The sequence below is a fragment of the Danio rerio genome, chromosome 25 (assembly GCF_049306965.1).
Source record: "Danio rerio strain Tuebingen ecotype United States chromosome 25, GRCz12tu, whole genome shotgun sequence".
NCBI classification, from domain to species: Eukaryota; Metazoa; Chordata; class Actinopteri; order Cypriniformes; family Danionidae; genus Danio; species Danio rerio.
Window position 1 is genome coordinate 8,355,710 of NC_133200.1, and position 24,459 is coordinate 8,380,168.

Here is a 24,459-nt window from a genome sequence, read left to right on the forward strand (position 1 = left end):
GGGGAAACGCATTGAGCGGCACAGTTTAATAACTAACAGCTGTTTTTTTATGGAACATGACTATTTATTCCGCCAGGGGGCGCACGGTGGCTCAATACAATGGCAGCTCCGTTCAAACACTTTCAAAGTTTAGTGTGGTTTTTGCCTTAGTGGAAAAAAATGTGTGGACAAAATAGTGAAACCTTTTTGTTAAATTGATTGTGAAGACAACTTTCATATATAAATATGTACGTTTGTTACAGTGCTCATTATAAAAGACTTGGAAGAAAAACAACCGCCTACTAAACTAAAACGGTTATGATTAGTTTATCCTGATGGTCGATGAGAAAAGTAACATAAACCACTTGACAAGGCGTTCGCTTTAGCAAAAAAGTTACTATAAAGACTGTTATAATATAAAACTATACATTTATTACTTTAAAAAGAGCGTTATAATATTTAATATCATGTATTTTGGCGTTTTTCACTTGTCATACTATTTCTGTGTGGAAATTATTTAGGCAATTTTGTATAAGAACAATTGATGCACAATATACTTGTCTTTTCTATAACATATTACACTGCTTGTGGAGAAATTAAAGTAAAAAAAAAAACAGGTCGCCAAATCATTTGTGAGTAAACCGTGCCGCCCTTTGGCGATATGAATATGCATGATTTTAATAAGGTATAAAGACAGGTTCATTCTGTAAATGTTATTAATATAGAGATATTTTCTTTGTCTCTTCAGTCAGGGGCTCTCTGCTCAATGTTGATATTATGTTTGGTATAATTTCTCTTCGTGATAATGAATGTGTGACACTTGAAAAATACGAAGCAATTACGAAGTAAGTCAGCATAGCAGCAAATGACTGACAAATGTGGTTTACTGCACAATGATACTAAAGCTGGTCATTTTCAAATCTATATCTTTCTTTTCCAGGAACTTTGTTGCAATAAATAAATTATTGTGGAAACACTGCCGCCTTGTGGTGATTTTTAGATAATGCTCAAAGCTGTGTAAAAAATAATTTCCCCTACTAAAAATAGCTTATTTTAACATATCACCTGATGCTGACTGAAATTTGTAGCTCATAATTTGTGCTGAGCATATAATAACATAAAAAAATGAAAAACGCAACATTATGAATGAAGAGGGGGGAAACAGTGCCGCCAGGTGGCGATTATGAGTCACTGCACTCTGACCAGATCTTCAAGTGTAGACAAACAATCAATACTCAAAATATAAGCTATTTGCATGTTTATGTCATTTATAATGCTGCAAGAAGCCTGAAGTTCAGCATCTTGCCTTCGACAATTAAATACAGATATAAAAACAAAATAAAGCAAACTACTACGGCAATTTATGTTGGAAAAACAGTGTGGCGATTATGTGTTCTTGTGGTGATTATATGTTACTGCACATCAAACAAGCACAAGCAGAAAGCTGAATTTTATCAAGGAATCAGCCACTACCACGAGTTTTTATTACATTGGGAATAAAATACAACGATAATACTTCAAACGATTAAAATTCTAATTTGATTAAATTGAATAACGAAGACTATGCAACCTTTTGGGTTTGGGTCCAGAAATACTCAAGTAAATAATGCAAATTTAAAATGTGAGCTGGTTATTCATTCATCGTTGTCATCTCTTCTGCTGCAGGAGCAAGTTTGTTCATCATTTTAGCTTTGGCAGCATTACAGTCGCTTGAAAATCATTTTAAAGCCACTATTGCAATTAACAGTGGGGAAACAGTGCCGCCTTGTGGCAATTTTTAGTTACTGCACTGAGACCAAGCACAAGCAGATAATTTAAAATTTTATCAAGTTAGATACTACTACGAGCTTTTATCATATTAGGATTAAAAATATTACAGATTTAATTAGATTATAATCAATAACAAATAAAATGCAGTCTTTTGGGTTTAGGTCAAGAAATACTCAAGTAATGCATATTTTAAATGTGAGCTGGTTATTCCTTCATCAATGTCATCTCTACTGCTGCAGGAGCTAGTTTGTTCATAATTTTGACTTTGGCAACATTGCAGTCTCTTGAAATTAAGTTATAGGCCAGCATGGTAATGAACGGTGGGGAAACAGTGCCGCCTTGTGGCGATTATGAGTTAATGCACTTTAACCAAGCACAAGCAGAAAACTTTAAATTGTATCAAGTTATCAGCTACTACTACGACCTTAATCACATTGACATTGGGAATAAAAACGTAAATAAAAACGCTTATAATACTACAATTGTAAATTGCTAAAAATGATCAACGAAATATTTTTGGTTTGAGTCCAGAAAATATTAAGTAAATAATGCATGTTTAAAATGTGAGCTGGTTATTCCTTCATCAATGTCATCTCTACAAGTTCAAGTCTCTTCAAGTCTTTTGGGTTTAGGTCCATAAAATACTAAAGTAAGTAAGGAGCTAGTTTGTTCATCATTTTAGCTTTGGCAGTGCCGTCTTGCGGCAATTTTGAGTTACTGCACTTTAACCAAGCACAAGCAGCTAACTTAACATTTTATCAAGTTATCAGCTACTCCCACGAGCTTTAATCACATTGACACTTGGAATAAGAACAGAAACACATGTTTAAAACTAATGCAACTATAATTCGATTATAATGAATGATGAAAAAAAGTGCAGTCAATTTTTTGTACCAATAATACTAACGTAAATAATGCATATTTAAAATTTGAGCTGGTTATTCCTTCATGGGTGTCCTTTCTACTGCAGCAAAAGCTAGTTTGTTCATCATTTTGGCTTTGGCAACACTGTAGTCGCTTGAAATGAATTTTTAGGACAGCATGGCAATTAAATGTGGTTAAACAGTGCCGCCTTGTGGTGATTACAAGTTACTGCACTGAGACCAGATTAACGAACATAGAGAAACCATCTACTATAGGATCTCTCGGCTAGTATCAATCTACTAAAACGGCTTTTTGTATATTCCTCGACTCTACAGGAAGCTGTCTGTTACAAATAACATTTATAATATAACAGTTGCTCAAATTATATACATTTACCGATTTACGAACTGACTTTGACCTTTCAAATATTACAGGAAAGCAGACCATAAAGTCCATCTAAAATAACATGGATCTAAAACTAGCAATATTTGAAAGACCTATAAATTGAATAAAAATAATTAATTAAATCTGAACAAATAAAATCCTTAAGTAATTATTCTATGATCAGTCTGTTTATTAGATTCAATCATGCCTTCGTAATTCTCATTGTGAGATTAGACTTTAAACAAGCCAAAACGATTACATGCTTTTCTCCAAAAGTTAAAGATAAATGATAGCAAAAATACTAGCAGCTTAATTAAATACTTTTAAACAATAAATTTTTCTGTAATAGCAAAATATGCGTCTTTTAAAAAGAACTTATGAATTTCAGAAACTACAGATCAGTCCGACAGCGCATGTGCAAAACTAGTTTATTTACAAAACAATGGCACAGTTGTGACAGTAAACGTTTGTACAGCTCAGATAAATCATTTGGGTTATGACAACACAACCTAATCGACCAATCAAAGAGGAGAGGGCAGATAAACATCACCCGACCCGAGAGAGACAAACAGCTTTAAGGCCATTTTCATAATTAACAAGTCAGAGGCAAACAGCGAATGTCAACAAACCTAACTATTAAGAGTGCGTCGATTTTCTTCAGCTCATCAGGATAACGTCTACAAGGCCTTTTTGTTTTTTACAGGAGGCACAGATTTGGCAGAGGAGGTTGATGTGATTATTTAAGTCCAGTCCATATTCATGCAAGTCTTGTAGTTATGAGAAAACAAAAACAAATGTAAAACTCTAAAATAACGTCAAAATGACTTATTTGGTCAGACCGCCATGTTTAAACCTTGGCACTGATGTTGCGAGTTAAATCCAAGTGCTATGGTGGCAGAGTTGACAAAAAAACAAGTATATTATATCAAGAGTGTTTCTATATTTGAAGACAACAAGAGTAAGAAAGGATAGCAAAAGACAGACGAAACAGTAAGATGAATGTAAGGAGCAGCAGGCAGCAGGACTGGCATTAGAACGCGAGTTTGCTGGCCTCCAGTGACTGTTTGCGCTGGGGAAGATCCTGAGGGGTGGGGATGTGGTCTCCGGTGATCTCCGTCTTCTCCGCCGCCGCTGCTGGAAGCTGCTTGTTCTTCATCTTGGCTTTAGCCATGTTATAATCGCCCGAATCAAAGTACTTTTGCTGCTGGAGAAAACAAGAAAACAAAATACACGAGTTGCAGTGAAGTCATGTCAGATCATTTTTTCAACAGCGCTGCTTACAGAATTTCTTTTTCAATGAATTGTCTGTCTGTCTGTCGATCTATCTATATTAAATTATTTAATAAAGGGATAGTTCACAAAAAATGCTAATTCTGTCATAATTTACCCACAAAAAAGTCATTTTGAAGAAAGTTGAGGCCTGTTGTACAAGTAGTTGAACACACTGAGTTGCAGAGGGTGTACTCATCAGGGGCCTCATGTACTAAGACTTGCGTGGAAATCATACTAAAACATTGCGTACGCACAAAGCTGTAAATGTGCGTACACAGAAAAAAATTCAGATGTATGAAACACTGCGTACGCCGAATCTCACGCATATTATTTTGTACATCCGAATGAACGTGAAACTGAGCGCAACATGCACGAGCACAAAACCCCTCCCTGCCTCCTCCCCTGTATGAATATGCAAATGACTCTACTTTGGCAAAACCCAACGAAAAAGCAACGACAAAAGCAAGCAAAAAGAGAAACTTTGAACAGAATGTAAATTGTAGGTGCTCCTTTCGGAGGTAGACCGGAGAAAAGCGGTGTTATTTGCAAGTTTGTTCTCCGGAATTAACAACAAAAGAAAAAAGTAGAGTGGGAGAGTTTAGCTGATACGGTCAACACAGTTGGGTCTGAACATCACACTGAGTGAATTAAAAAAGAAATGGTGTGATTTATATGTGTAAAATGTTGCACTACCCTTAACAGTCTCAGTGGCGCACCTCGTAAAACGCATGTTAACATGTTTTGACACGTTCGAGCATGAACTCGGTTCGAATCCAGCGTAAATCAGAGCTGTAAATCAGTCCATAACAATTAGGCCCCATAGAGCCCGAGCCCTACAGAATTCGGCCCAAGCCCTACAGGTCCATTTTAATTGAAAGCTTTATAAAGCCTGAACCCGTTTACAGCCCGAGATTATTCAAATGTGCACAGGCACACAGCTCTTTTGCCTTTTTTCGAGAATAAGTCATTCATATGTTTTAACAATTTATTCATGACAAACATAGGCCACTTGGAAGTTATAAAATAAGTCTTGGCGGCTAGAATTACCGTTCTTTTTGAACTTGCAGCTGGCCTGACCGCAGTCAAAACACACGCTTTTTGATCTCTCCATCCTCATTTGTTTTTTCTTGCAGGGATGGGTTTTGATGTTGTAACAAAATTTGATTACTAATCGATATGGATCACATGACTATTCATTTACTGCGCAAGCTAAGCCCGGCCCGACCCCACCCGGTCTAAAATGATAGAAATAAAACCCGAACCCGTCTGGTCCTGTCTGGTTCAGGCAAAGATCTTCAGCTCTAGTACTCACACTGTGAACGGTGCCGAATCGAGATTGTTCCCCTTCTTGTCTCCCCCTCGACACACAGTCAAATCTTCTGCTGAACAGAGCCACCACTTTTGACGCTCATAAATTATCAGGAAAATCCTCGTGCAGCAGGTATTAGGAGCTTTGCTGAAGATGCAGCTGTTGTGCAGTGAGGGGTTTGCGTCTTTAATAAACTATGACAGTTCACGTTCATTGAGAAGAATGATTAATAAATCCATATGACCTTAACATGTGCACTTTGAACTCACACTACAAGCGTACTGCGCCTGAGCCCAACTGAACTGCACTTTGCCACACCTCTTCCAACTGGACCAGGGCCAGCCAACTGATCCTGGGCATGAATCGTAGCACTCGCACGCATCAAATGAACCAGGAAATGGGGTCAAACGCAGCCGTGCATGGTTCAGATAGCCTAGTGAGAGTACAACTTAAAAGGGGTCACACACCGGATGCACAGCGCCATGTAAATAACACTTGGAAGTATCCCACATCGGATGCAGACGGTTGATGACGGTTCAAACTATTGGTGCGGCAGAAATATGAACAGTGTTCTGAGTTGTAGCTTGGCACTGTGGATAGCCACCGACATGCAGCGCCGGTGTGTGTACCAGATTGAAATCAGTTTTGAATTCTAAAATGCAAAACACGGCACTGAGAGGCACATCTGGTGTGAAACCCCCTAAATTTTCAGATTGACAAAAAAAAAAAAAAAAAAAAAAAAAACGCAAAAACAAACTGATGCATGTTAAGAGCATGTCGAACCAACAGAGATGATGACACTCATGCTAGGTGACACCAAACAGGGAATTAAGTATGTTGTAAGCAAATTGCATATACAAGTCAATGCAAACGTGAGAACTGTGATGCACTAGTGGCGAACGCACAGAATATGCAACGTTTAGTGTGAACCAGCCATGTTTGCCAATCAGAAAAGAGAAAAAGAGTGAAAAGCGAAGATGAGTTGAAAACTCATTTTAGTGTCCACATGATCAGATTCTACCTGGAGTTTCCAAAAATCTTCCCCCTGGCCAGAGTTTTCAAAACTTCCAGTTTCAGTAATCCGACTGATATGTGGACAAACAATGAAACCGTGTAGAAAAAAAAATAAAAAGTGCCATTTTTAAAATACCCGTGTTCATGAGCACTGTTTGCTCAAGCTAACTGCAAACTTGTGCTGCTCAGTTTTGAAAGTGCCTGCAGATACCCGAGGGCTGCGCGCTGTGTCTCAGTGATGCATCAAGTGCTTCATTCAGGCACCGGCTGCACAGACGCAACATGTGATGCTCCATAAAATTATTCTGCAATATTAAAAGTTTCTGTTCTCTCATCCTTCCAACTGAGTTTATTCTTCCAAGGGGAATACTTACAGTGCTGCAAATAGTTTGTACAGCCTGGCTTATTGTGATCAAAATAGTTGATAAATTAATAAAAGTAAAACTGACAGGTGCAATATTGATTGTCAATAACAGAGATTTATAATATAGGCTACTCTGAAACTGAATATTTCACTGTAATATATATATATATATATATATATATATATATATATATATATATATATATATATATATATATATATATATATATATATATATATATATATATATATATATATATATATATATATATATATATATATATACACAGACCAGTTTGTGTTTTGGCGCTGAAGCATACAAGCGGAACCTTGTTTTGAACTTTCTCTCTCACTCACTCACAACGAGATTTGGTGAGGGATTAAGTAAAACTGGCCTCAGACAGTTTAGTTTAGTCTGCGTCAAACCTGCAGAAAAATATCACGCTTTGCTAAAAGGCTGATTGTTTTACCAATGATTATGGTGAATAGTGGTAGCTTCAAAGAAAAATCTTAATATTAAAAAAGGAAACATAAGCTGGACCACAACAGATCAATGTCGTTAGGACTGTTTAAATAATGTTGCCTAGTTTACAGCAAGCATAGTGTTTTTACTTAGGTTGTGCTGTCTGTCATGTATCATAGGCCTATAAGTCTGTTACTTTTACTAAGGAAGATATATTATTTGAGCTATAAAAACTGTATTATGCTTAGAAAAAAGGATTTTAAAAATGGCACAGTATCGGGATCGGATCTGTAATAGAATTTTGCTATCGAGAACGGTTCCAAAAAAAATAATAGCGGTGCATCTCTATAAAGAAACTCAATGGTTTGAAACCACCTGAGGGTGAGTAAATATAATTTTGGGAGGGTGAACTATCCCTTTAAATGTTATGGGTTAAACAAAATGCATATTATTGACTCTCAGCCCTGAAACTCAAAACAGCTTTTCTTGTTATTGTTAAAACAAACTCCGAGCCTGACTGCTGCACTCCATCGAATACTTGTTAAAAAACTTACCCCCTTTTGCAGTCTTTTCCGCAACAGATCCGACCCGCCAGGCCTGGCTCCCAGATGAGGGTATCGGGCCTTCAGTTTGATCTCCTCTGCCTTTTCTGGACTCACAACAGTGTCCTGCATCTCCTACATCAGATGCGGGAAGAAAACATTTCAGACTACAAAATGACGATTGGCAGAGTTGAATATTGCTTTAAAAACTGCACTCCGAAACACATTCATAAAAGTTTGTCATCATGAATAAAATGCATGTTTGTAGCTTTCAGCTGAAAATGGTGTTGTTTAGGTCTAGGTCCCTTAATGATCTGGTGGTTTTAAAAGGTACAGTTCACTTTATCATGATGATTCAGTCATCATTTCCTCATCCTCCACTTGTTGTTGGTTTTATATTCCTTTCTCCTTAATAATATTATATATATATATATATATATATATATATATATATATATATATATATATATATATATATATATATATATATATATATATATATATATATATATATATATATATATATATATATATATATATATATATATAATTTCAGTAAAGTATTCCTTGCAAATTCTTAATGGGGAAATCATATTAGCAGCCAAAAATCATCAAAGTACAACATTGTTCAGTCAATTAAATAGTGTTAATGTTGTTTTGAAGTCATTCTTGCATGCAACTTCAGACTAGGCATGGGACGATAAACGGTTTCAAGGTTTAACGTGGTTTGGAAAAGCCAAGTTTTTTTTTTAGATTTATTTATTGGCCTTTTTGGCTTCATTAGATAGTACAGAAGTACAGAGACAGGAAGCGAAGTTGGAGAGAAGGGGGGGGGGGGGGTGCAACCAGTTGTAACAACTGGTTACATAAACAACAGCATTAACAATATAATGCTGTTCACCAAATGCTGAGAACTTGTGCCACTCTACCCATATTGTTTACCATGGTACTGAAATCACATTCAAGTATGACTTGAAAGCAACATTAGCAATAATTATTTGACTGTGAACACTGTTGTACTTCAATAGTCATCGCTTGCTAATGTGATTTCAATATTTAAAGTTTGCGAAGTATACTGTTTTGAAATTAAACTATTATTATAAAGGAAAAGTTTAAATGTGCAATTTTAAATACAATGAAAATTGGATTAAAATAAGAATAGATATTTAACAATTAAATGTAACAACTAATTAGATAAACAACAGCATTAACCATATAAAAATGAATGATTAGTTGATTTGTTAATTTATTTTTCACCAAATACATCACATACACATTATAATACTCATTATAATTAAAGTAAAGCTGGTTTTATATCAGCACATTCGTTCAATAAGAACTTGTGACACTCTCCCTATATCGTTTGCCATGGTACTTTAAATATTTGGTCTGAAATCACATGAAAGTATGACTTGAAAGCAACATTAGCACTATTTATTTGACGATTTAGGTGAACAATGTACTTTGATAGTCATGGGCTGCTAATATGATTTCCACATTTACAGTTTGAGAAGTATACTATTCTGAAATTATATTATTATTAAGGAAAAGTTTGAATGTACGAACTTTAACACAATGAAAAATGGGTTAAATAAAGAATAAATAGATCTTAAAAATTGAGCTGTACAATATAAAAAAGTAATGATTAGTTGATTTGATGGCTTATTTTCCAGCAAATCCTGAGAACTTGTGCCACTCTCCCTATATTGTTTACCATGGTACTTTGAATATTCGGTCTGAAATCACATGCAAGTATGACTTGAAAGCAACATTAGCACTATTTAATGGACTGTAAACACTGTTGTACTTTTGATAGTCATCGGCAGCTAATGTGACTTCCACATTAAGAATTTGCAAAGAACACATTTTGAAGTTATATTACTAAGGATAACATTTAAATGTGTGAATAAAAAACCAACTGTACTCAATCACATTATAGGAATGCTAAAGATTTAGTCAAGTCAGTCGCAAGCAACGACAAATGAAGACATTTGCTTCCCAGAATGTGTTTAAATGCGCTCGTTTGCATCTCAAATGAATACATATATAACACATGATGCTTGTTTTCAAATATCTGACACATTTATAAACTATTATTACACTTAAACGAGGCTTCATCTGCTGAATCAACACAATCACATTGTCAGATGCGTTTCGGCCCTCGAAGCAAAACGTGTTTGAATGAGCAAACCTGCTGCTCTTCTGTGCTGGTCTCCACTTCACTGGACATCACGACAAATTATAAATGCAAAAAACAAAACAAAAGGACATAAAACACAAATAAGGAAGACTTGGCTTCACTTCGCCCCGGGACAGCCGTTATTGGTAACTGACCGCCCGCCGTTGCTGCTGTCTTGAAAATCCTAAATGTTCTTCTTCGAGAGGAAAAGAGCGACTCAGTGTGTCACTGAGCTGCACTGCCGTCGTGTGGACTGGAAAAGAACTGCACCACAAATATAAACAAAAAACGTCACAAAAGAACAACTGCACAACATATCCGAAAAGAAGTACATTATTATTGGATACTGTAAAGGTACAACCAATATACAAGAAAACTACAATATTAACTTCTTTATTTTGTATGGGAAATATTTTATTTACAAACAAAAATTCTCAAATTCGCAGCCTTTTCATTTTAATTAAAACTGATGTATTTAGTTTGGGTAAAAATAAGTGATAGATTCTTGGAATATTACGATACATATTTTGGAAATATCACAGATACATAAGTCCTCTATGTTGTATTTGTGTTTATTTTTTATTTCTATTTTTTAAACAGTTTTATATGTATTTTTAATATCATTTAACTCGTTTTACGCACTTCCACCCAGTACTAGGAAACACCCATACACTCACATACACTACTGTCAATTTTGCTTACCCAATTCATCTATACCATGTCTTTGGACTGTACATGGGGGAAACCAGAGCACTCGGAGGAAACGCACACCAACACAGGGAGAATATGCAAACTTCACACAGAATTGCCAACTGACCCAACTGGGACTCGAACCAGCAACCTTCTTGCTGTGAGGCGACAGTGCAAACCACTAAGCCGCCGTGTCACCCTCAAATATATTACTGTACATATCTACTTTCATTTTTAAATATTTCTTTTAGATCTAATGTTTGTTAGTTAGTGTTCTCTATTTATTGTGCAGTAGTCAACATATGAAGTGGTTTCATCAAAGTTGTCCTAAAACTACTGAACAACATTTATTGTTTTGGGTCAAATTTGAAAAACATTTTTGATCCACTTCAAATATTGACTACTGTATATTAATCAAATATCTAAATACCACTACTACTACTAATAAACAATTAAAAATATATAGTGCAAATAGGGGCTGCACGATCACTTCACAGCAAGAAGGTTGCTGGTTTGAGCCTCGGCTGGGTCAGTTGGCATTTCTGTGTGGAGTTTGCATGTTCTCCCCGTGTTGGTGTGGGTTTCCTCCGGGTGCTCTGGTTTCCACCAGTCTAAAGACATGCGCTATAGGTGAACCAAGCTAAATTGTCCGTAGTGCATGTGTGTGAATGAGTTTGTATGTGTGTTTCCCAGTGATGGGTTGCAGGTGGCAGGGCATCCACTGCGTAAAACATATGCTGGATAAGTTGACAGTTCATTCCACTGTGGCGACCCCTGATTATTAAAGGGATTAAGCTGAAAAGAAAATGAATGAATAGTGCGAATGTGAGGTACAACAAAATCTAATTTAATTTTATAAATCTATATGCTACTTAATGCATTTTTCATTTTTTATGGACCAAATATTGTCTCAGATTTTACAACAGACAAGTTAAGACTAATTGTAGGCCCCCGACCAGCCTGAACACCCGCCGGTGACCTGCACACATCTGCAGCTTCTCCACGATGGACGTCCAGCGATCTGCAGCAGCTAGACTCCAGCTCTGCACAAGAAGTTTGGCCAAAGAAGTAATGGTCATACTCAACTGAGCCTGGTTTCTCTCAAGGTTTTTTCCCCTTCACTTTCGTCAATTGGTGAAGTTTGGTGCTCGCCGCTGTCTTGCTTGGTTTGGGACTTGTGTAGCAGCAAACATCGATGGATTTGCTCTTCAGTGTTTGAACTTTCAGCAGTGAAAATTAAACCACACTGAACTGAGCTAAACTGACTGGACTGACAGTTTCAATTAACTTGAACTTCTATGTTAAGCGGTTTTGACACAATCCACATTGTAAAAGTGCTATAGAAATAATCAATTCAATTAATGTTTATTTATATAGCGCTTTTACAATGTAGATTGTGTCAAAACAGCTTTACATTTAAGCTCTAGTAAAGTCCAGTTTTCAGAGTTGAAGTTTAGTTCAGTTCAGTGTGGTTTACATTTCACTGCTGAAGGTTCAAACACTGAAGCGCAAATCCATCGATGCGCAGCTCCACAAGTCCCAAACCAAGCCAGCCAGTGGCGACAGTGGCAAGAGGGGAAAAAATGAATAAATAAAATTCAACAGACGAAGTGAAGGCGACGCAGTGGCGCAGTAGGTAGTGCTGTCGCCTCACAGCAAGAGGGTTGCTGGTTTGAGCCTCGGCTAGGTCAGTTGGCGTTTCTGTGTGGAGTTTGCATGTTCTCCCTGCATTTGAGTGGGTTTCCTCCGGGTGCTTCGGTTTCCCCCACAGTCCAAAGACATGCGGTACAGGTGAATTGGGTAGGCTAAAATTATCCGTAGTGTATGAGTGTGAATGAGTGTGTGTGTGGATGTTTCCCAGGGATGGGTTGTGGCTGGAAGGGCATCCACTGCGTAAAAACATGCTGGATGAGTTCAATTTGCTGTGGCGACCCCGGATTAATAAAGGGACCAAGCCGACAAGGAAATGAATGAATAAATGAATAATGAAGTGAAGGGAAAAAAAACCTCAAGAGAAACCAGGCTCTGTTAGGCATGACCATTTTTCATCTGCCCGAACTTCTTGTGTGGAGCTGCAATTTAGGCTACGGAGGCTGGAGAACGTTGGACGTCCATCGTGGAGAAGCTGCAGGTGTGAGTAGGTCACGGGGGGTGATCAGGCTGGCCCACAGGATTGGTGCGGGGACTTGTGTGCCATTGTGGTCTTTCAGGAATCAGTCTCATGCACTCCCCTCCTCTATGACCACCACAGCATCAGCTCAACACAAACATAAACATAAAATGAATTGATGAACTTATTATTTTCCAATTAAAATATACAGATTAATGTAAATAAACATCATTGATGCTCTTGACAATCAAACAATTTGAAAGAGTTTAAATGTATGCCGTTTATCGAGGCTGGATGGAAAAACACACACAGAAAGAATCATGACATGAAGCATTCGCAATAACATTTTTAATGTACATAATTATCAAAAATTAGTTGCATTTTCTTACATATTTTACAGTGATAAAAATAGAGCTCATGGAAATCAGAAAAGTAAGCTTTTAATCAATCTAATATTGGTCCATGTGGGTTTCTTTGATTGAAGTATGAATAAAAATACACACTGAATAAACTTAATTTTGAACATGTAAACAAAGAGCTTGGAGTTACATGTGATCAACCATTCTCAAACTGCATCTGTTTTCACTTAATAATGATGAAAAAGCATAACCTGTGCGCTTCTCTGAAATCCCCAAATAACAGAGACAATCCCCATAAACTCTCATAGAACTGAGAAACCAGCTTAAAACATGAGCAACCAAAACCACCCATCAGTTCTGCATCCGGGACACCAGATAATAAAGCAGGAAGAAGGCCACAACCAGACCCACGGACACGTAACACAGGATCTTTCTGTTGTCTCGACCCGATCGGACCATTGTGGAAAACCTCTTCACGCTTCCAGTCAACAAACCAGTTGTGCTGAGAAAGTTGGAGTCCTGAGTAAACAAGGATGTAAAAGCACATGATGACGAGTTACAGCCTTCTGCCAACACTGCAAATACAGCATTAACACACTCATGCATACCGTGGCCAAGAGAGATTAACACACTGCAATTTAAGAAAACACATGCAATTACAAAAAACACCAGCAAATTAAGCAAAGATTTTCCACAGGTTGCAAATACTCACAATGCAACCAAATTAAGAATGCAAGCTGCATTTTCTCACAACACAGGCAAATAGCATTGCACACAACAGAAATATTTCAAGGGGAGACTAAAACGTGATGGACTTAGATATTTAGGTTATGGTTATTGAAGCTAATAATATACAAAAGACAAATGGATTGGTGGAATCAGGATGTTAAAATAAACAAAGATCACTTTACTGAGCAATAGTCAAGGCACAATAAGCAAATCCCAGACAGGTCTGTCATGCTTTTGAGTCAACTTAAAACATTTCTGTTGTGTCCAGTGCAGAATGCAGTGTGTTTTCTTTATTTGTTTGCGTTGTGAGGATTTGCTTTCAAACCGATGAAGATTTTTACTTAATTTGCAGGTGCAATTTTTGTAATTGGATATCAGCCACCGTGAATTTACACTTACCATCCCATCCAAATAGGCATTCTGTTCTTCCGCATCTTTGTCAATGTCGTATGCTAGCTGCGAAGGAGAAAACAAAATATAAATGATTTTATTTTAAATAAAATTATATATTTAGATTTTATTAAATGTGTTTATTTAGATCTCCATTAGGCACTTTTTAATGTATTGACTATTCTTCCTGGGGTCCAACAAATAAAATAAAAAAACTTACATCAAATCATCATCAAAACCAATACAAAAAAAAAAACAAAAAACTAATTTATATTAAGATAAAACAACAGAATAAAATACCAAAAAAAAAAAAATACAAATTTACACTAAACCAGAATTATATAAATATAACAAAGCATACAATGTAATTTTTTTTAAAACATCAAAAGTATCAATTAACTAAATATATAAATTAATTATAATAAGACATTATATTAGTCAATGGGTGATTATGATGGAACAGTTCTTGAAAAAAAATCATTTATTTTCAACATTTAATGTGCACTCTCAAAAGGTTTCAACAAAAAACTTTTGTTATAAGAGACAATAAAAACAACAGACAGACAGACAGACAGACTAAATACTTTATGGCAAGAAAATAAATATTTACTACCTCATGACCATTTAAATATGCCAAAATTTTCTTTATAATATTATACATAGAAGTTTTTATGAGAAGCAGATCTAAGAAAACATTTAGATTTTTTGCCTATGCCACCTCTTTCAGAAAAGGAGAAAACCTCAGCCTTGTTCATACCATACACACAAGACACTTTTTTCCACTTGCTGGAATTGAAAAGAAATGCTGAGGGAAATATTTATGTAAAACTGAATCTTTTTAGACTGATGTTTTTAGCTAAATGTTTAGTTTAATAAGAAGTGAAATTGAGGTGAAGTTGGTCTTATATTTGCACATTTGCTCATTTTTGAACAATGACAACTTGTCCCCATGTGGTTTACCATGTTACATTGAAAACTCTGGAGTCTGAAATCGCATGCAAGTATGACTTTAAAACAACATTAGCACTATTTAATTGACTGTGAACAATGTTATACTTTGATAGTTATTGGCTGATAATATGACTTCCACATTTAAAATGTATAAGGGATACTGAAATTATATTATTAAGGAGAATATCTGAATCTCTGAGTATTAAACCAACTTTATTTATACTTGATTTCTGGGAAATTTTAAAACACCATTGAGATTTTCAAAATGCTTTTCAGTGTAGCTCATTATACTCAAAATAATAATAATAATAATAGATTTTAGCAGATCTTGGACTAGTTCTGACTTACAGACTTTAGTCTCGAGACTTTACTGGCCAGATTTTCCGCCATCCGCTTGTTTTCAGCATCCAGCATGTCATCCACAGCTCCATGTCCTGAAAATTACATTATTATTCAATAATTTTGGGCTGTTACAACATTCTCACCTGAACACCTTCATATTTAAGTAAATTTGTTCAGGCAAAATCAACAACCGAAGCTACTGTTAGACAATAAAAGCTTTATAATATTTTAATATCATGTATAATATCATGTAACTTAGCTATAGTACTGCTTAAAAAGTGTAAGAACTGCATATTAAAAGAGAACTGCTACGTGTCACTTACCTCGATTCCATGGATCAGCCATTTTTAAAGAGCTAATCGGCTAACAACCTTCTAAAAATACTCCAAAAGACGCCAAACACCGACGAAAACTATTCTTATTATCCGTAAAAGACGTATAAATGTAATTCGCACACATATAATGTTAATAAAACTGTTGGCAAAAGTAAACAGAGCGCATTTATCCCGAAGAGAACCGCCAAACAGCAGCAGTGTACAGTGAAGCGCAGCTGTCGCGAGGGGATTGTGGGATATGTTTATCCGCCGGTCATTCATTTTTCTATCATAAGGACTCTGTCTGATTGCATAAGCTTCCTAGACTGCCATCTGCTTGCGTTTGGGTTTTAAATGTTTTGTTCGGTTAGTATTATTTTACTAAACGACATCGATATGAAATAAACAGCGCCTGACACTGTTGTGCTGGTAAGCATCTTTATCTTATAAAAAACCTTGATAATCCTGTCATCATGATGGCGATCGTAAAACACAATAATAAAGGATGCATATTGAAATTAAGATTTTTGGATGTCTTAATGCGCTACAATGCATTCAATTAAATGAAGAAAATGTTCTAATATAATGCAAAATAATAATTGAAGGGGATTGAAAAATATTAATCGTTTTAATGCTGATGTTTTAACAGGAATTAGGAGATTGGATGACATTAAGAGCGGTCTATCAGCTACTGTCATCTGAATTCTCATACCGAAAAAAATTGCTTTGAAATATGTAAAATAATCGATGAGCTTACGCGCTTCTTTGATGATGTACAACCAAATTATGATAAAACGTTATAATATATGTATATATTTGAAATAATACATGTATATATTTTATGTTTGAGTGAAACTAAACTATTCAAAATAGCATTGTCGCTCGTGATTAGACAGTTTCATGCCAGTTTTTCCCTTAATAAACGATTACCATTTATTTAATTAAATAATTATATTTTAAATTAGTTAAATATAAAAACTAAAAGAAATATAAATGTAATTGTTTAAAATTATGAATATGCTTTGATATCTGTGCAACTAACAAAAGACAATTTATGAGTTATCTGTTTATGCATAAAATAAACAAAAAAAATAATTAAAATTAAGCTTTAACTATTATATTACGAGTTACATCAAAAATTCTTCGATTTTTATTTATTATAACCTAATAATATAATTTATTAATGTAACCTTTATTATAATGTTATTATAACCTTATTCATTATGTAATTTATAAATGTAACCTTTTGCATTATTATTAGGCAAAACGTTACCTTTAGGTAAAAGATTTTAAAATTATGCAATTCAATGCATATATACTGTAAACCTAATTTATTATTATTATTTTTTTAGCAGTATAAGTAAAACAAAACACTAAATTTAATGATGAATTAATGATAAAATGTAATGTCAAACTGCTTTGTATATTGTTTACATTGTAAAAAGGGCTAAAGAATTAAAGATAAACTAAATTAACTGAAATGTACTTCATAATTTTTTCTTTATTTTTCAAGAAACCCTTAGTGTTACTGTATATTTTAGTTCTTTTTTTTAAATTCCTTCTACAGTGCGGAGCACCAATTGGCCACAAATTGTCATAATGTTGGCCCGCAAAGGTCTTTTGCCTGATGGGTTCTTGTTAACGCGACTCGCTGAAGATGCACAACCCAGCCGCATCCGGCCAAAGTCACAAAGGGCACGTTTTATCACCAAGAGCGGCTCATGTAATGTAGCCCACAAGAATATTCGAGAACAGGTGAGATTTTCCTATCAGTTCTAGGCTAAAGAAAAGTTTCAATTGACTCAGTTGCAGTGTTCATAAGAGATTATTGCTTCTCAGGGTCGGTTTCTCCAAGATGTGTTCACCACCATGGTGGACCTGAAATGGCAGCATTCTTTGCTCATCTTCACCTCAGCGTTCCTCTGCTCCTGGATGCTCTTTGCCATGGTGTGGTGGCTCCTGGCATTCGCTCATGGAGATCTAGAACCTCGAGATCCCAATGAACCCGGACCTGTGCCGTGCGTCACATCCATTCACTCCTTCACTTCTGCTTTTCTGTTCTCCATTGAAGTGCAGGTAAGGATCAATCTGGATAGATATGACTCTGTTTCCATCTAGAATTATTATGACATGCATTTTCAGTAATCTAAATATTTTAGACTCCGCATACATTTTTATTTAATGTCATCCACTTGTGATTGGACTGACTGAAACGTAATACTAGTTGTCAAAACTGAGGGAGAATAAACAATGTAATATTTTTGGTAAACTATACCTTAACAGCGCTGAACAGGATGTGAAGTAGAAGTTGACGTCAATCTTCTGTGGAGGCGGGGCTTATCCACTCTATTACATCATAGAGTAGAACATTCAAGAATCTGTTATCTTCAGACTGCCTTCAATATAATCTGTATTTAGAGGAACCACAAAGTGTTCAGTTCTAAAACTTACAGGATATTTTTAGAGAACTATGAGCTCTTATATGTAAAAAAAAAAAAATTAGGTGATTTTTAGGTTTCACAGTTCATGACCCCTTTAAATCGTCTGTAAGATAATGAAGCATTTGTAATACCAGGTAACTATTGGTTTCGGAGGACGAATGGTGACAGAGGAGTGTCCGCTGGCCATCATAGTCCTCATCATCCAGAACATTCTGGGCCTGATCATCAACGCCATCATGCTTGGCTGTGTGTTCATGAAGACAGCTCAAGCCAACCGCAGAGCAGAAACCCTCATCTTCTCCCGCAACGCAGTCATTGCCCCAAGGAATGGCAGACCGACATTGATGTTTCGTGTTGGAGATCTGAGAAAAAGCATGATCATCTCTGCCAACATACAGCTGCAGGTGACAGATGTGTTTATTTCTTTACTGATGTATTTAAATCATTGAAGAACCTTAACATCCACAGAACCTTCTATTAGAGAGTTCTTCATTTTAGTCCTTTAGATCAGTGTTTCTCAACCACGTTTCTTTGAGGACCACACGCTTTGCACATTTTCCATGTCTCCTTAACCAAACACACCTGATTCAGACCGTCAGCTCATTAGCAGAGACTGAAAGACCTGTAATTGGTTTGACGGACAAAGGAGACATCCAAAACATGCAGTGTTGGTGGTCCTCCAGGAACGTGGTTGAGAAACACTGCTATAGATCTTTAATATGTCCTTCAAACTAAGGTTATTTAATCATTATTTTATCACCAGGTTCAGACAACATAAAAGCAAGGCATTTGATGTCAAAATGATGGCAGATATGTAGCTTTAAAGATAGTATAAATTCTGCCTTAAAGGGACAGTTCACCTTAAAATTAAAATTCTGCCATTACTTGGCAGAATGGAAATCTATTCAGGCATCTTGAATGCAAGAATTTAGAAATTCGACATGGAGAGTGATTTTCATACACATTGATTATCATAACAAACACAAATTATGTGAAGTGTGAGCCAAAAATGCTTTATATATCATGTCTGTACCAGATATTCTTGAGTTTGATTCCATCCTGATCTTGATATTTGCTCCTCAGGTTATTCGGCGGACAGTGACAGCGGAGGGCGAAGTGATTCCCGTCTGTCAGTTAGATATCCAGGTGGAAAACCCTCTCAGGAGCAACGGCATATTCCTCGTCTCTCCACTCATTATCAGTCACACCATTGACAGAGGGAGTCCACTGTACGAGCTCTCAGCGCAGTCAATGGCTACCGAAGATCTGGAGATCATTGTCATTTTAGAAGGTGAATAGAGTCTACTTTCCAGTACTGGGTTGTGGCTAGAAGAGCATCTGCTGCATAAATCATATGGTGGAATAGTTGGCGGTTTATTTCCCTGTGGTGACCCTTGATAAATAAGAGACTAAGCCGAAGGAGAATGAATGTTTGATTGAATAGAGTCTGCTTAATGTAATTGTTTTGTTTAAAAGCCAAAGTATTTTTAAGGGATTATCATAGATAAGCTCTCTAATATGTGACCCTAGAGTACAAAACCAATCATAAGTGTCAATTTTGGGAAATTGAGATTTATACATGATCTGAAAGCTGAATAAATACATTTGTCATTGATGCTGAGATGCAACTATTTCAAAATCTGGAATCCGAGGGTTTAAAAATATCTAAATATTGGGAAAGCTGCCTTTAAAGTTGTCTAAATTAAGTTATTAACAAAGCAGGCCTGTAGCCAGGGGAGGGTTTCAGGTGGTTCAGAAGACCCACCCCTCATTGACAAAGGCCCATAACTACTATGTCATAATAAGTTGTGAAAATAATCCATGGAAAAAGGCTTTAACACCATGTGGAATCCTGTGTTGGTTGTTGCGTCAGCATGACTGAGGAAAGTTGAATGTGCGGGACGGTTTGCTTTTTATGTTAATGATATTTAAATAACAATAGGCTAAAGTTTTTAATTTAAAACTTTAACAAATTCCTATTTTTTCTAATGATGCAATTGATGTATATGATGTAAATGATAATTGATGTAAACCTTAACATCAAAAATGTGGTTATGATGACCATCAAACAAGCTAATCCAGCAAAAAAATAGTGCTTAAAATGTTACAAAAATGCAACTTATTTTAACCTCATAATTACATAGAAAAAAATTAGGCGAATAAATGCAAAATGGTCAACTTTTTAAGAAAAAAGATCCACACCCTTCACCAGGCTGGCTACAGGCCTGTAATGCATATTACTAATTGAAAATTAAGTTCTGACATAGTAGACTCTTATTAAGAGTATTGTCTTAATCTTATTAATGTCGGACTATTGGTGTCCCTGTTAACATACTCTACTTCTAATGCCTTATCTGTCATAATTTTAGGCTTTCTAGAATATTTTACTATGAAATTTTCACCGTATTAATGCCACTTATTTTGGAATTACCTGCAAGACATTTTTATTATTGATAATAATGATTACACAATGCTTTAAAACATGTTTACCTATTTTCTCAGTGTTTGCTGAAGAATGTAAAAAATTACCTTAAGTAGGACTGCACGATATTAGAAAAATCTAATAACGCAATATTTTATTTTTCTGCGATAAATATTGTGATATAAATACAGTTTCACAAGACGGTTTTCTATGGAGCCTAACCGTATTCAGGTACAGGAATTTAATAATTTAGCATAAAATATAATGAATTATAAAATAGCAAGGAAAGGCTATTAATGCTTTTGTTTCTATTTCGTTTCTAGTCCAAATATCTAAAAATTCTTAGATCAAGCAAAAATATTGTTTTGTTTTCAACTTAACTCAACTTAACTTTAACTCAAACGTTTGTCAGGATTTTTTTTTCTTAAAACAAGTAAAATAATCTTGTTTTCACTTTGAAATTAAGACATTTTAAATAGAAACAAGACAAAAATTTTAAGATTTTTTTTTTTTATGCATAAAGTGTATATATTCGGTCTAAATACGGTAATTAAATACAATTCTGTGGCTCCTGTTCAACTATAATCTAGACTCAACATTACATATCTTGCAATGGGACTATGGGTGCACACATTCCGATATCGATTCTGAAACGATATATTGTGCAGCAAATAATACAAAGCATTAATATAAAATGACATTAAATTTAAAGAAAATGAAACTATTTAAAAACTGAAAGAAAAAGAAACCACACTGAAGTAAAATCAAATTCAAGTCACATCCAAAGGTCCATTTAGGTTAGCATGGTGTCTTATAAGTTTGCTTACCAAGTTTAAACTTTCTAAATCTGTTTGACTAGGTGTTGTGGAGACGACTGGCATCACAATGCAGGCCCGCACATCCTACATACCAGAAGAGATCTTGTGGGGTCGGCGTTTCGTCTCTATTATGACAGAGGAGGATGGACGCTACTCTGTCGACTACTCCAAATTTGGAAACACTGTTCCTGTACGGATGCCAGCGCTCAGTGCTAAGGAGCTGGACCAAACCAGGGGCGTGCAGGACAGCGGACCCCATGAGGGTAAACCTCAGGGCTGGGGGCTGGTGAGGGCGGGACGAGGTGGGTACAGGAGGGGTGGAGCAAGGGCATGTGATGACACGGCAGCAAAGCCATGGTACGTGCCAGCGGAGAAAGAGGAGGAGAAGAAGGGTCAAAAGAAAACCGTGAAGCTTGAGGAGATAGGAAGAGAGATTGAAGAAGAGACAACTGAGGATATGAGCGATTAGAGCACAATTTTTTTGGTGTTGTTGTATTTTTAGATACTGAAGTAGAAATGACCTAAAAGTTCACCAAGGAATTATAATATGCTATTATCTTACTCAGTCTCAAGCCATCCAAGATGGAGGATTTTATTCTAATATAGAAACATTATACATGGAAATAAATGCAAATGACATAAAAGTTAATATTTGGATTTTTACATATATACAAATATGTCATATATGCAACATGTATTGTGAAATATTGCAAAAAAAAGGCCTCTTACGGAGTTGGCACTTTCAGATGCAATAAAAAAATACTTGTGGCTCCTAAAGATACACTGATTGTAGACATAATGTGTGTAGGAAAGCTAGTTCATGAATGAATATGCCTCATAATGGTGTGAGCAAACTGAGCTGACAGTGTTTACAGCTTTTATATAGGATGCATCATCCAGGACATGCACAAGTACAATTGTGATAAGCAATGCAACACACACGCCTCTCTCTCGCTGTTGTAAACAATTAGTGTAGGCTCACGTGAACTTATGCAGTGCATATGGAACAATATCTGACGTATGTTATAAAAATTCTTAGACCACTTGCTGAGGTTGTGGACTAAAGGTACACAGAAATGTACAAAAAGTGCATCATCGGTCACTGGTATTAGTTTTGTTTTTCCTGTGCATTTACAACTTTCAAAGTGACTTGAGACCACCATGGTTTCATCTAACCAAATTCTTTAATGTTATACTGAGAGACACCTGCATATCATGGATGGCCAGAGGGTGAGTAAATAACAGCAGCATTTTCATTTTTCAATAACTCCTTTAATATAGTCCTATTAAATGTATTACAAATTGGTCACAAATAGGTATTTTTACTATAGACTACATGTTTTGCAAACTGCCAAAACATGAACAACTGTGTAGTTCTTGTAGATGATTTGTCAGTAAAATAATACATTTTAAGATCTTTGTAACAGAAAAATGTGGCAGTTTGGATGTATTCTTCAAGAATAGTGGACTCGAGTTGGGGTTGACGCCATACTAATAGTTTAGACGCCAGCTAGCCTAATAGTTTATGAAGTAAAATGAAAGGTGGGTAACGTTAGGCAATATAAATACAGCAAATACAGTACATTTACAACGTTCATGTACATTCCAAAGATCTTACTTACCTCATAGTTGCAGTTAAAATAGCGGGATTATCTAAAAATGTTATATATACAGACTTTTTTTCAGTTTAATTAAAGGCGCGAATCGCGAGTGCAACAGTTAAAAGCGTCCGTCTATCGCGCCTACACAAACGAAAAGCCCAAATTATTTACCAAGAATGTTAATCTATTCTCCACAGCTTTTATTTTATTTACACCTCAAATTACATACAACATATATTGCAGCATGTATCATTCAAGATGTGGACTTTAAGTTAGGGCTGACGCCTAGCTAATAGTTTGATGAAGTAAAATGAAAGGTGGGTGTACAAATATAGCAAATACAGTAAATTTACAATTTCCAGGTTGTGGTATACATTCAAAAGATGTTTCTTACCTGCATAGAATAACGGCAATATCTAAAAATACTAGATATACGAAGGTTTTTTTAGTTTAACAAAAGGCGCGAATCGCGGTTGCAACAGTCAAATGCGTCCGTCTATCGCGCCTACATAAACAATGTAAACGTAAAGCCACCAAGAACGTTATTCTATTCTCCACAGCTTTTATTTTATTTACCTCAAATTACATACAGCATATAAACCAGACTAAGATGTGTGTTGTTGCTGTCTCTGTTGAAGAAAAGGCAGCTTTATTTGTTGAGTTTTGATACCATAGAAATCCTTTTAAAATATTACACTTCGGTTTGTCTTTTCATCTTGTTTCCTGAGATGTGATCGTGTTTACGTGACATTTTTTTTAAATGTGGCTATCTTTTTTATTTAGTGGTTGTAAGTGACATGTTGTGTTTACATTTGTGTGGGATTGTGCAATTGTGTATTGTGAACTAGATGACCTGATTTTTGTGTCCACTTAATTTATGAAAATGGCCATTAGAGAAAACATTCCGTGTGTATTTATTGTTTACATATCAGTGCATTAATTGATATGACATGCATTTAATAAAATATATGACATTTTATATCTGACTGAAGGAATTCTCAGAGTTTTCTTTGTTTTTTTAAGGGAGGAAAATGGCATGTTACGTCACAGGATTAGGGGTCAACAGCTGGCCAGAGTTTACTTTTACAGACTTCGCAGCCGAAAAGCTGGTGCATCTGCATTCATATGGTGGAGATTTTAAAATGAGCTGTT

The 24,459-nt window shown here is 35.7% G+C and overlaps 3 protein-coding genes across 7 annotated transcripts; 1 reads left to right on the forward strand and 2 right to left on the reverse strand.

Annotated features, from left to right (window-relative positions):
- Positions 1–3,408: 3,408 nt before the first annotated feature.
- arpp19b (cAMP-regulated phosphoprotein 19b) lies at positions 3,409–10,293 on the reverse strand. 2 transcript variants are annotated; one of them, NM_200972.1, is given in 3 exon segments: positions 3,409–4,201; positions 7,974–8,096; positions 10,153–10,293. In NM_200972.1, coding segments are annotated over 3 exon segments (336 nt in total). In that variant the 5' UTR covers positions 10,192–10,293; the 3' UTR covers positions 3,409–4,027.
- Positions 10,294–13,266: 2,973 nt separating this feature from the next.
- On the reverse strand, positions 13,267–19,732 carry bet1l (Bet1 golgi vesicular membrane trafficking protein-like). 4 transcript variants are annotated; one of them, XM_073942008.1, is made up of 7 exons: positions 19,500–19,732; positions 18,598–18,828; positions 18,301–18,371; positions 17,936–18,139; positions 15,718–15,803; positions 14,428–14,484; positions 13,271–13,818 (listed from the first exon to the last, which is right to left on the reverse strand). In XM_073942008.1, exons 5-7 carry the CDS (start codon positions 15,781–15,783, stop codon positions 13,651–13,653), a joined length of 291 nt encoding a protein of 96 aa, XP_073798109.1. In that variant the 5' UTR covers positions 15,784–15,803; positions 17,936–18,139; positions 18,301–18,371; positions 18,598–18,828; positions 19,500–19,732; the 3' UTR covers positions 13,271–13,650.
- On the forward strand, positions 16,335–22,487 carry kcnj11l (potassium inwardly rectifying channel subfamily J member 11, like). The gene is given in 6 exon segments (NM_001012387.3): positions 16,335–16,454; positions 17,593–17,780; positions 17,865–18,101; positions 18,601–18,870; positions 19,550–19,757; positions 21,748–22,487. Coding segments are annotated over 5 exon segments (1,299 nt in total). The 5' UTR covers positions 16,335–16,454; positions 17,593–17,624; the 3' UTR covers positions 22,176–22,487.
- Positions 22,488–24,459: the final 1,972 nt, after the last annotated feature.